Below are 13,580 nucleotides of genomic sequence, written 5' to 3'. Positions count from 1 at the left end.
TTAGCCCTCTGTTGAAACCTTGATCTCACTCGCTTCAGGGCCTAGGACAGACTCGCTGGGTTTGTTGGGTCTCTTTGACCCTCTTCCCTTCTCTGCTTTCCACTTCCAGTTCTGCTCTTTTAGCTGGCTTATTGAGAACTGTGGCTGAACCTGGCTCAGGGCACTGATTGGGACTCCCAAGGTTAGTAACAAACTCTTTTTAAGTCCCAATTATATATTTATATGAAGGACATTTTCAAGGCTAAAGTCCATTAAGATTTTCATTCAGAGAAATAAAGTTCATGTTATGTTTTTAAAAATAAAACATTGAGTAGTAAAAAAAAACCCAAAATCCACGCGAACATTCATCATCGACCTCAGGAAGGGATGGATTTCTACCAATATCCTTATAATCAAAATGTATATATGGAAAATCATGTGCAAACAATAGTGACAATTCAACCAAGCAGCAATTATTGTTAGAGAACATTTAAAATTTAACTTTAATGTGTATTTACCATGTTGGAAAAAATATCTCCGGAGTCACACAAAGAGACACACAAACAAAGAGAAAGCAACTGGACAAGGTGGTTTACTTTTCCAAAAAGATGCATAGCAGCCCAAACCAGACTAGGCAGCACTTGGAGGAGGGGTGGGACACTTTGGTTTGTATCCTACTGCAGGGCAGTGACTGTGTCTCACCCCACTGCTGAGTCTGGGGTCCCAACTTCAGAATCTAACAGTTGGGAAGGGCAGAGTCTGGTTGTACCAGTGTCCTGGAGTTGATCAAACAGACAGGTATGTGCACAGGGTTTCAAAGATGGTTCATGGAACATTGACCATCTTTAATAGGAAAAAAAAAAAAGTCGGTCTTTACAACAATTTTGGTGGCGGGGAAGAACAACGCTGTACTAGTGGGAGGACTTGAGACATAAGCATTAGAAGCATGTGGTAGAACTGCAAGAGAATTAAGAAAGAAACAAGGCAAGATTTCTGCCCTTAAAAATGTGCTTGATCGCAGATGAATGTGCTGAGTAATTGAAGCAGCTCCTTGGAGGCTGTTTTTGCCGGGAAGCACCAAGTCCCCTGGGTAACTAAAAAGCGTATGGAAGCCAGCCATTGGTGCCCCCACTCTGGGTCTGTCATCTCCTTTGGTGTGGCTGAAAGATAAGACATTGTCTTAAGGCCTCCCTCTGGAGTCCCTGGCTTCCTTCCAGGATTGACAGGCTCCAGGGCAGTTCCCAGGAGACTCAGACTGTGGCCTAGAGCTGAAATAATCATCTTAGGAGAACCTTCTTGTTCCCCCAAGCAATGAGGACCTCCCCCATCTTACAGGGCTGGAGTGGAGACAATGAGCCAGGAGACCAAACCAGGGCCATGATTGTTAATTAGGCATACTCCTTGTTCCGTCTCAGTTCTTCCTCTGCCTCAACCTAAAGCTCACATCAGTACTCTGAATATGGATTCAGGTTCCTAATTCCATTCCTTTTCCCACTATAGACGACCAAACAACTCTTTGCTTTTGACAATTATTCCAAGGCCTGGAATCGTCCTCTAAAACACCTGGTGAGAGACCCAAACTTCCTCTACTGCTTAAATTTCTGTATTTGAGAGTGATGCAATAGCTGTCTTAAAACGCCAAGACACTGGAATCAAGCAGAGATCCACAGGTTTTCAATATTTTGACCCATGACCCACACTGTCTGGCAGCTTGGTTTAGCAGATTTTAAGTGCTTTGCCTTCTTGTCATTGTGGATGGAAAGAGCTGCTGGCAGTGGGGCTGGGAAAGGGAAGTAATGCTTTGCAACAAAAAGTAGAATTCTTGGTGGCAATTCTTTTTCTTGAAATCTTTAGACTACTGGGTATATTCTTATGCTTATGTCTACAGAGTAATGTACATTGTCATTAGCGTCATCCCGTTAGTAGAGGTTTGAATGAGAATTTCCTTGCAGACTCCTGCATTATACCTGGCTGTCAGTTGGTGGCGCTGTTTGCAGAGATTATGGATTTTTTTTTTTCTGGAAGGTACAGCCTGCTAGAAGTTTTTCGCTGGGGTACCGACTGTGAGGTTTTATAGCTTTGCCTTGTCCCCCTGACACCACCACCACACTTCCTGTGTACGGGGCTAAAGGCTAAAGATAGGATCTCCTGCTTCTGCCACTGATTGCCTTGTCTCTTCAAGCCCACACTGCGGACTCTCTCTGGAACCACAAACCAGAGTAAATTAATTCTTCGGTAAGATATTTTTGGTCATGGTATTCCATCACAGCAACAGGAAGGGAACTAGTACCCACTAATACATGCTCATGGTCTAACTGTATGCATCATTACTACGGCGTAGTGATTGACTGGAAAATGCCCTCAGGGCTGAACACTCACCTCCCTGAGTGGAAACTAGAGGAAACCAGCTTGCTCTAGGCAGCAGGTACAAACTTCTCCACTGGGCTGACAGGAAGCCGTGTCTCCGCACTAGCAACGTTCCCTCATAAAGCACAAAGAGGAATTCACGGCGCACATTCCTTACACCTTATAAATCTATCACTAGGTACCGCTGGGGAGGCGGGAGGAGGGAACAGCGAAGTTCTCCTCAGAGGACAAGATTTCCCAATGTTTTTGTTTCCATGCAAGAATTTCTAGAATTCTTTGTCCTCACTTTCCAAAGGAATGACATAATATTTATATAGGCATGTGTGCATGCACGTGTGTGTGTGTGTGTGTGTGTGTGCGCGCATGCGTGCACGCTCTGGTGTGTGTGCATGCACGTGTGTGTGTGTGTGTGTGTGCGCGCATGCGTGCACGCTCTGGTGTGTGTGCACGCACGTGTGTCTGTGTGTCTGTGTGCAGAACAGGGGTGGGAAGTTACATGCATTTAGGTACATGTATAATGCGATATTCCTATATAAATATTTACACATTTCTATTTCTGTATGGTATCCTCCTTTGTGGAAATGTAATATAGTTAGAACTCTGCTCAGGTTATGTAGGGGCCTCATCCTTGGCCCGTATGGAGGTACGATTTTGCTTGGTTCATTTCACACTCACTGAAATAGTCAGTCTCTGGAAGAAGTAGTGTCCTCAAGATGCCTGTTGGCCCTGTACTCCACGTCTCTCGCTCCTCTCCTGGGGAACCCAGGACAGCTGCAACCACTCAGATTTACAAGAGTTCCCTGGCTGCTTCAAACTGATTTGATGATCTAGCCATCTTAAAATGGGCTATTCTAGCAAATCAGTTGTACACTGAATTTAATTTGTTGTTGGCAAGGGTCAAGCAAATATAAATGTTTCCAAATATATCAACCACACTGTAACAGAACGTGAGGTGCCACATGCTTTTGGCTGAAGGACTCAGCAAGGCAGACATGAGAAAAATACAGTTGTCTGAGGTTTCACTTGGGAGTTTGGTCCAGAAGAATCTGATTTCAAAGTTAAGTTTTTACCCATTTCCTTTTTCCAGGACATTTTCTTCTTTTTTAAAGCCGGATATTGAACTCCGTGAGGCTTTGGACATATTCTATGTTGTGATGAGTCTTAGTTTTTATTCGATGGGATTTACAATCACCATGGAAACAAACATCCAGGGATGTCTGTGATGGAGTTTCTGGGCTGGGTAAATTGAGGTAGAGAGACCCACCCTGCGTGCAGAGTGCAGCATTTTATGGACTGAAATCCTGGGCTGAACAAACAGTGGAAGTGAGTGAGCACAGGGTCCATCACTGTCTTTATCCTGACGGCAGATGCCCCGTGCAGCTGCCTTTAGTTCCTGCTGCTGTAGAACTGATGGACCGAATCTCCTCAAGCCAAAGGAGAAAATAACCCATCCCTCCTTTAAGTTGCTTTTTTTATTTTTGCCATATTGTTTGTTTTGTTCCAGCAGTGTGAAAAGTGACGAGTGCCCTAGGTAGGCCCGCTATGTCATTTTCTTTTGAACCTTTATTTCGGGGTCTGAAGAAAAGCAGGTGGAAATACAGGACATATCAGGAAGCCACTGCCCATCAGTGTGATGAAGCAGAAACAAAGACAATAGCTATCTCTGCTGGGAAAAGGAGCCAGGAGCCAAAATTTGGGGCTAAGAAATGAGATAGCATAGAATTCAGAGGAGTGTGTGAGCATTTTGACATTTAGCCAAAGGTGAGAGAGACCTCAAATCATGCAAATCCTTTATTCGAAGCTGTGGAGGTTCAGCTTATTCTGGAAAGGGACCGTAGTTTAATACGCTCAGCAAGGGTGTGTGGTGTGCGGGCTTGGATCTTCTATATCTCATTCTCTTCTTTTTCGTTCTGCAACTTGGTTGACCCATATGAAGCTGCTATTTTGTGAGTTGAAAAGATCAAATAATGATATTATTGGGAATGAATTAACTTAAAATTAATGTAACGTATTTATATTGCATCATTCTTGCTACATAGCCTAGACTGGCTTTAAACCCATGATCCTCCTTCCCTAGCCTGCAGGTGCTAAGATTAACAGCATGTGACATTATGTACACCTTGACACTATGTTTGTAATTTGAGTATATTTTTAAATGTCTATCATTACGATTAGACAAGAGATACTGGAGCCAGATAACTTGCTAACACCTCAGCTTTCATAGCTATGTTTCTGGGGCCAAGCGATTGGACCTCTTAGCTTTTCAGAGAGTTAAATGAGTTGATATAGACCAGTGTCTGGAAAGGTGTCTCTCCTCTAGCTCTTGTTACTGAATATTGTTATCGGCCATTATGTTGCCACTTTCATCATCACCATTGCCATCAACATTATGACCGTCCAGATGCCCTTTGAGGGCCAAGAACAAGACATTAGACCTGCAATAGAGTCAGAAACGGAAGAAATAGGTTTCTTTATTTTCTCAGCTAATTTCACAGTCTATGCAGACACAATTTGTCTATGTTCATATCTACACATGCTTCCACATAGATACTATATATCAATGTGAACCTATATATATAGACATACATGTGCCTCTCTCTCTCTCTCTCTCTCTCTCTCTCTCTCTCTCTCTCTCTCTCTCTCTCGTGTGTGTGTGTGTGTGTGCACGAGATGGTTAATATTATCAACCTGACAGGATCTAGAATCACTCTAGAGACAAACCTCTGGGCATGTCTGTGAGGGAGTTTCTACATTAGTTCAAGTGAGAGGAGCCACCTTATATGTGGGCTGCAGACTTCTATAGAATGAAGTCCTATGGGAAAAGCAAGCTGAAGTCCTGGCATTCGTCTCTCATGTGTTCCTGAATGAAAGTGTAATATGTGTTCACACTCCTGGAGATGCAACTTCCTCACCATGATGGACTGTACTTTTAAACGGTGAGCGAAATCAAACCCTTCCTCACTTCAGGTGGTTGGCCAGGTGTTCTGTCACAGCAATGAGGAAGTGATTATATAGTGTGTGTGCGTGTGTGCACATGTGCATGCCTCCATGTGTGCTGTGTGCGCACACATAGCCATAATTAAGTTCATTTTGCAGGATTAACTTGTCCAAAGTCGCATCCTTTGGTAGAGGGGAACTGACTTCATGAGTTCCTGGGGAATGCTGGCTTTTTTTCTAACCAGACTTTGCAGAAATGGAGCTTCCTTTGGAGCTGACAGTAATTAGCAGAGTTTTAACTTCAGCCAGATCTTTCTAAATTTTTAAATATTTTGAGCATATTCCATGTCTCTGGTCTCAGAAAAGCAAGATGTACAAGAGGCTATTTTCAAAGACCGGGGAAATACGCAGCCAGACAGTGTAGAAGTGATACAGAACTTGGAAAAAAGCATCCTGGTTTGATTTCTGTGTCCTGCTGATGGCTAGGCGAGTCAACCTGATCAAATTCTCATCTTCCCAAGGCCTCAATTTCCTCTTTCAAAATGAGAGGTTTAAAATAGATCATCTCTGAGATTGCTTCTGACTCTGAAAAAGGAGTGACTGGCTTCCAAAAGGCAACGTTTTTTTGTGAGGACACACGTTGGGCTTCCTAACAGTGAGAATGGATATCGGCGTCTTCTCCCTCGAACAGAGTGAGCCTCGTTCTTGTTAGTAGAGTGCGTTAGCCTTCCCTAGAGCCTTACTCCGTATCGTGTGTTAGTATTCAGGCATCTGTACCGGCCTGCCCTTTGGGTCCAGACAGAATACGTGCACCCTCAGCTTCAGCCACTAAGTGTACCTCCTGTGCACATTCACTACGTTCCCATTTAAAAGGTGGTCCTTGCCCACCTCCCATCTCTCTCTCTATACATATCTGTCTGTCTCTCTCCCTCCACATTTCTCTTCTGCACTCTTGTCCTCAGGGACCAGTCTCTGCCTCCCTCTCCGCTTTTTTCTCTGTCCCTTCTTTCTCCTTTTCCAATATATTTCCAATGTGAGCCCCGTTGCATGGTGTGACTCCTTCCTGCTGCTTCTTTTTTAAATTATAACATTGGCTCCCCGAGAAAGGCTCTCCTGCTCCCTCCTCTTCCCCACAGGCAGTCTGAGGGATGCTGGGACCCTGGAACCGAGTCCACACATGAGAGCCTCGCTTCTCCAGATCACTGGGTCCCTCCATTCAACAGTGGCGTGATTGGTGAGTCCCTCCCGCTTCCCCACCTGGGCTCTTTCCCGCGAATGAGGACTTGCCTCTCGAGTGTGGTTTCTCACTTTTTAGCCTCATGAAGCCCTGGCTCCAGGTAATCACGCCTCTCAGAGCCCTTAGCCCCTGCCCTTACTGGTAGCCTGTGCCTTTCTTGTGCTTTGAACCCCTGGGTCTTTAGAGCGTTGCCCTTTGGCCCTGTTCCTTGGAATGACAAATCACCAAGCGGCTTCTGCCTTTCTTGCTCAATCCTCACTTGCTAAAAGCCACTGGATCTTGTTCTACCTCACTCATGGGGAACAAGCCTGTGAAAAATCTGCTTCCTGGCCTTTATATCCTGATAGCTTATGGGAGCTTGGCAACATTCTGCCAGCGACCCCAATAGACGGAAGGAGGTGTATCTCCTTTTCACCCTTCACTCTTCTGCCTTTTCCCTCCCCGAATAAACCTCTTACATTCATTCTGTTGCATGAGGCATGTTTGCTCAGTGGCAGAGCCCACCGAAAGGTAATCACTTCACACTGGGGCCCTACCCACCTGCAACAAATCTGCTTCCTCGTTCATTGGCAGTTTTGCCTTCCAGTCAGTATTGGCAATTGGGTCTCTGACAGGGCTACCCACCCCTGACTATTCTCCTGGACGTGAGGCTGCATTTCTCGAGCACAGTCCTCCCTTCCCCTTCTGACTTTTCTCAAAGTCCTGGTACCATTGGCCACTGCTCTGTGTTTGACAAATCACGGAGCAGCCCGTGTCCTCTTAAAATCGCCTCACTCGTGGGAATTGTGTCATGGTTTAATACTTCCTTCTTTCCGCTGAGATGTTTTTTGGAGCCCCACTGACCATTCCTAATCAGCTATTGCTGCAGGATGACCAGCTGTTGGCCACAGAGTTGGCGGTGCAAGACTATGGAACATGTCTGGGTGGTGAGAAGCAACAGCACCCCAGAGGTACTAACTCTGCAATGACTGCCCTCAGTAAACAACCACCTGTGTTTCCTGGTACATTGTGTAGAAGGAGGGTGTTCAGGTGATGCTGCTGTGATGGGAAAGGATCATTGGCTTTAAGCCCTAGGGAGTCCACTTGGATCCAGCTCGAACAGCGTTTTGCGGGGTCCAAGTGGCACCCGTTGGTTCCACAGAGCCAGGACCGTGAAGTGAAACAGCCTGATACTCAAGGATATGGCCAACATCCCAGCTTTCTCAGCTCCCCCAAAGATGAATGACGCCCCCTCATGTCAACAGGAAGTACTCCCGAGAACATGGTGTCCTCATCCCCGCCTCACCTGCTGCCCCTTTCTAACTCCTCACCTTTTATAATAAATAAAAAAGGAGGAATATTAGTATTCAGGCATCTGGGCTGGCCTGACCTTGGGGTCCTTACAGTCTACATCCTCAGCTGCAGCCACTAAGAGCACCGCCTGTGCACATTCGGTACTCTCTCTCTCTCTCTCTCTCTCTCTCTCTCTCTCTCTCTCTCTCTCTCTCTCTCTCTCTTCCTCCCTCTCCTGTTACTCTTGTCCCCAGGGACCAGTCTTTGACCCCATCTCTGCCCCTTTCTCTGCTTCTTCTTTCTCCTCTTCCTATGTGAGCCCTGTCTCAAGGTGTGACTTCTCCCTGCCATTTCTTTTTTAAATTATTACACCACAGGCATTTGTATTTGGTGGCATCAATTACAGTTTGTAACTACAAATTGACCCGTGTAGTTAGGGTGCAGATCCAAAGGCAGGGAGCATGGATTTGGGTCCCTTGCCTGCTCCATGACATTGGTTAACCCAGTAGATTCTAAAAGGCACTCGGAGCTCTTGGGTTTTCAGTACTGGCTACTACACACCTAATACTTCTCCCTGCCCTTTGGGGAGACTAGTCTGGCATGAGTCTTTCATGCTGTAGGAAATATACTCCAACTATACAAAGTCACAGTGTGTATCTTCAAGTTCCAATGCCACTTCCTCCAGCTCTTAATGACAGCAGCCGAAGATGACGGTGTGCATATTCATACCAGTGTAACCCCATCTGACTTCTGGCTTGCCTGTCAGAAAGCATCAAATGGAGGCTTGCTAATTCAGGGCACTGTGTGTAGAACTAAGCCTTCTGTGTGTCGTCTTGGCTGGAGGGAACACCAGAAGGCCTCCGATCCCCTTTGTTGACGCTCCGATGGCATCCAAACTCCTACGCGTTGTGGACGGTTTTTCCTTTCAGTATTTAGTCTCCAGTGGGGACAGAGGGTTGTGAACTGCCACCTCTTTGTTCTTGCAACTTATCCTGTGGGATGCAAAATTCTAGTCCCCTTGAAGCAACAGGGAGACTGTGGCCGCTGGTGACTGATGCGGCCAGGCAGTCACACAGTGAAGACAGCAGTCTGTTGGCAGGGAACAGTGCAGTCTAGGACCACACGGAAGGCAGACATGCTGACCACACAGCATCAAGCAAAGAAAATAAGATTTTCTGCCTCTGTTTGGTAGGTTAGGACGGGAGGAATGAGGGAAGCAGTGTTGCAGAAAGTGCCAAGCTGGGCTGTTGATGAGAGTGTGGGAAGATTTGGGAGAAGGGAAAAATCAAGAGGAGGCTCTGTGCCAGGTAGAAGGCCATTGGGTTGATCTCTTTCCTTTCTGTTTAAACGGGGAAGCCTGCTGGGTGGGGTGGGAATGGGGCCAAGAGAGTAGCAGATCTGCTGGGCGAACATGGATGGTCAGACCTGGCAAGGATGTGTTGGCCATCTGGCCTCAGAGCCTGGGAGGCCGGAGACACAAAGAGGAGTAAGATTAAGAACAACAAGAATAAAAGAGAGTTAGACAATGACACAGAGGCAGTGTCCTACAAGGAGGGAAGGAGAAAGAGCAAAAGAAGTATAGCAGGTACAGAGGGGACTCCATGTGTCTGTGATGCAGCTCACGCCTCCCAGACAATCACCGGAGCAAAATAATATTACACGCATTAAAAACAAACAAACAGGGGTGACCTTGTAGCGCAGAGGAAAGCAGAATTCTGATCCTATGTGGTCCTGGGTGGGAATTGAGTTCCATGGGGACACAGTTTTCCAAATAACACATCACAGAAATCTGGAAGCTACTGTTTTAGATTAAAATCAATATAAGCAAGGACACAACCCTATACAGAAAAACTATAGACTATTTCTAAATATTAATTATACCTAAAATATATTGCAACACATAAGAAACCTGAGGGCATCTCATTATTGAGTGTTAAGGTCTTTTTAGAACACGTGGAGAAGTAAAATTACAAATGTCATTGGAGTGAGTTCTATGTTTCAGGGATGACATGTTCAGAACCCTTTTATTTCCTTTCATGGAGTCTTGTGACAAGCTAAGACACCTAAAACACCATTGGATGTATGCTGCTGGTTTTGTGATAATCTGACAAGTATTTGTAGGCCAGGGACCTGTTATGGAATAATAGTCTTTTTGTACACTGTGAAGATGTGTCTTTGCCAAGGTGCCTTCTGATTGGTTTAGTGAAAGAGCTGACTGACCTATAACTTGACAGGAGGTATAGGTGGGGCAGGAAGATACAAATGATGGTGGGAGGAAGGGTGGAGTCTCATAGTCATGAGCAGAGGCAGACAGAAGCAAGATGAACCTGTCATGTTGAAAGAATGCACCGTCACGTGGCAGAGGATAGACAAGAAATATGGGTTAATTTAAAATGCGAGAGTTAGCTAGTAACAAGCCTGAGTTGTTGGCCAAGCATTTATAATTAATAATAAGTCTTCCTATGGTTATTTGGGAACTGGCTAGTGGGGAAGAAAAACTCCACCCAAAGGGACCAGAATCCCACTGGCTTTAAGCTAATAGACTGAGGCATATTTTAGCTTCAGACACCTAAAAGACAGAGTGGACTACAGATAAAAGACCTCAATTATCCCTCCATATTCTGGGGCCTTGCAAGTTTTCATTCTTCATCCTGTCCAAGCCTGCCACCACTCACTTCCCCAACAAGTCCAGGATAGCCAGGAGTATGAGAAGCCTCGTATAACACAGACTCCCATGTCTCAAAAGAATTTAGATCAGCCCACAGTCAACAAACGCCAAAACATCTCAGAGAACCCACTCAAGATCCTAACCACCTCGTAGCTGATGACAGAGTATCTGAGACCAAAGGAGTTACTCAGTAGACTCAAGAGCAACCAGAACTACTTCCGAAACCGTGGAGTTACAGGCTCATTTGTTACACGGCAACCGGTGACTGCTATAGACGGACCCAAATGGAGACTTACCTGTGCATTCATACTGCAGACCTTTCCCATAATAGCCCTTCTCACAGACGCATTCAAATTGACCCGTGTGTGTTCCACATTTGCAACTGGCCATTCGGTCACAGCAGTCTTTTCCAGCTTCACAGAGATATGAGCAGTGGGCCATATCCTCTTGGATAAAACTCCCAGAAGGCAGATCTGCCAGGAACATAAGATATCAGGCGATCAAAACAAATCAACAACTTGTTGTTACATTGTCTAGTCATTACAGACCAAGAGCAAGCTGGAGAAAATAGCTTTTCTAACCTGTCTGGTTTGCCCCGGTTCCCTACCACCCACATACGAATGTGTGCTGTTTGCGGGAACACACTCTGGGGGTTAGCGTTGGCCAGTTCAGCTACTTCATTCTGGGATCTCATCCTAAGTGCTCGAGGCCACGTAGGGTCGGGCAGAAGTGAATTCCCACAGAGTGGAATCTCCAGCAGCATCAGGTAATCCATGCACTCGGTCCTTCAGCTCATTCCCCTGGCTTCCCACAGCCGTGTTCCCTGACCTCTGGATGAGGTCACGCGGCAGTAGCCAGACTTTCCAAATCCTTGTTAAAGTTAGAAATAAAACTCCAATCCTGACCACTGGGTAAGGACGCTCTGGGCTCCTGACTCTAGAATAAATACCGTCACATCTGGAGTCATTTGACCCCAGCACGTCACCACATAAGTTAAACAACGCAACCATAATCCAGTCTGCCCCTTAGTTTTAAGCATAGGAACACGTGTTATGTAGGAAGAGACAGTTCTGAGTATCTGCGCCAAGAGATGAAAGAAAGCATGGCAGGAATCCCCGTACAGAGCCGTTCAGAAACAGACTCAAGGCAGGGTTAAGGCCGCGGACGACTGAGCCAGGATGGATGGCCTCGAATGGAGCAAGCGGTTGGTACGCATCTCCCGCTGAAGAAGTTAAGAAATCTTAGCCTGAATTCCAGCACTAGGGTCAGGCTGCTCAGTCCAGATACAGGGATGGGCCCCTAGGAAGAATGCAAGTGGGTGACTGTTGGCAAAGCAGACAGTCTGCAGATGAAGATCTGGGAAGGAGATGAGAGAGGGCCTCAAATACGAACCGTCTGACCTTATGTTAAGCCTGTACTGTAACTAGGGGTGAAAATAAGGGAATGGCTCAGTCTCCAGAAAAGGAGCTCAGCAAAATCAGGCACCACATTAAAACCCCAGCCCGGAGACCACGCAATGGGTGAAAAGTTTTGCACAGCGGTCCCGGGAGTTAGTTCTGAGAATCTGGACCAGAGGTCTGTTGGCCACAGAAGACCTTAGGGAGCAAGGAAAGCCTGGCTACCAAAGGGGGTGCAGTAGCGTTCAGGCCTAGGGGAGGAGTAAGAGGGAACATGATGTAACCTGGGCCTCTGTGAGTGTTCAGAGCATGGAGACCGGACATCAGACTCACCCCTGAGGCCGTTACATCTTTTCGGTAAAAGCAGAGACTCTTCTGGAGAGTCAACCAAAGTGTGACACACTCTAGCAGTGAGTTTAGTGGAGTGAGTGTGCATGACAGTAAAACAACCTTTTCCTTGAAAGCCCTGTCTGCCCTTATTTCTTTGCTAACTCTCTTTAGGGCAGAGTCACCGGTCTCACAAGGCGAGGGACAACTGGGCTAGAGAGTCATTTGATATATCATGTATAGTTCACAGCATCCGTAACTTCATACTCTCGTCTAACAACACCCACTGCCCCCAACCCTAATCTCCCTGCTCCCCCAGCTAGCATGCCACTTTCTCTAAGAAAGGAGAAGCAAAGGAAGGTACCAGTTACTTCCGGTCACGTGCTAGATACTGCTGCCTTGGTAAAACGCAGAGATTTCATTCTCTTGAGAAAACCATGGTACATATTATTACATAATCCCTATATTTTGAAAGATGAGAATGTGAAAGCCCAGACTTGATTGCCTGAAGCAAATAACAACAAATGGCCCACTTTAATAAGCAACTGACAGCAAGAAAAGTAGATATTGAGCCTTTACACATACTATCAGGAATTCTCATTTTTATTGCATTTATATAGTGTATGTGTGTGTGGTCATACATTGGTCCCCTCTTTTCATCATGTAGGTCCTGGGGATCAGACTCAGGTTGTCTGCCTTAGCAGCAAACACTGTTTACCTAATGTTCCACCTTGCAGGCCTCATCTGCAATTCTCCAGTTGATTTTTGTGCCTCAGCCTACTTGACCCCCTATAGCAAGCCTACTCTATTGAGCAGAACCATAACAAGGGCCAAAGGACAAATAATCTACCTCCAAATCATCCACTTAGTAGATGATGAAACTGGGATCCAAATGCAAGAATTCTGAAGTTTTTATGACCTAGCTCTTAAAAATTAAACTTCAGTTATAGGCCTAGCATTTAAATCTAAGCCCTATTTTCCTCACCCACACTCACCCTCTCCCCACTTCCAAGCCCTCCTCTAAGTCCCCCTCCTTTTTCTAGGATTCCAACCCCCAATAAGCTTAGCTAGGCCCCCCACCCCTACCCAGAGAGTCTAATCCTTTGTACTAGATCCATAGCAATAGCCTGATAGTCCGCTGGAAACCGTTCTCTTGGAACTGCACCAGGGCTAACCTGCTTTTCGGTTTCTTTGCTTTTTGAGCCTCGCAGGGTGCTTCGGACCTATTGCTATGATTCCCACTTTATGCCAGATTTTTCGTTTGGGTACCTGCCAGAATCATGCCCAATTTGGCGCAGGGCTAAGTCTCCTGTCAGCCCCTCACAGTTCACATTCTTTTCTCCTGGCTCACATTACAGCCGGCGAGTTCATCTAACTGAGAGCTGTATGGCTAAGA

At 46.0% G+C, this 13,580-nt stretch overlaps 1 protein-coding gene across 1 annotated transcript in view; it reads right to left on the bottom strand.

Moving 5' to 3' along the window:
• Window positions 1-13,580, bottom strand: part of Svep1 (sushi, von Willebrand factor type A, EGF and pentraxin domain containing 1) — a 148,890-nt gene that overhangs the window by 108,011 nt on the left and 27,299 nt on the right. Inside the window, 1 exon segment of the mRNA XM_050163983.1 lies at window positions 10,757-10,933. Coding sequence (XP_050019940.1) covers window positions 10,757-10,933 — 177 coding nt within the window.

This window comes from Alexandromys fortis, unplaced genomic scaffold (genome assembly GCF_014885135.2).
Source record: "Alexandromys fortis isolate MF-2015 unplaced genomic scaffold, M_Fortis_MF-2015_v1.1 scaffold_18, whole genome shotgun sequence".
Lineage (NCBI taxonomy): Eukaryota > Metazoa > Chordata > Mammalia > Rodentia > Cricetidae > Alexandromys > Alexandromys fortis.
This window is presented reverse-complemented; position numbering and strand designations above follow the sequence as displayed.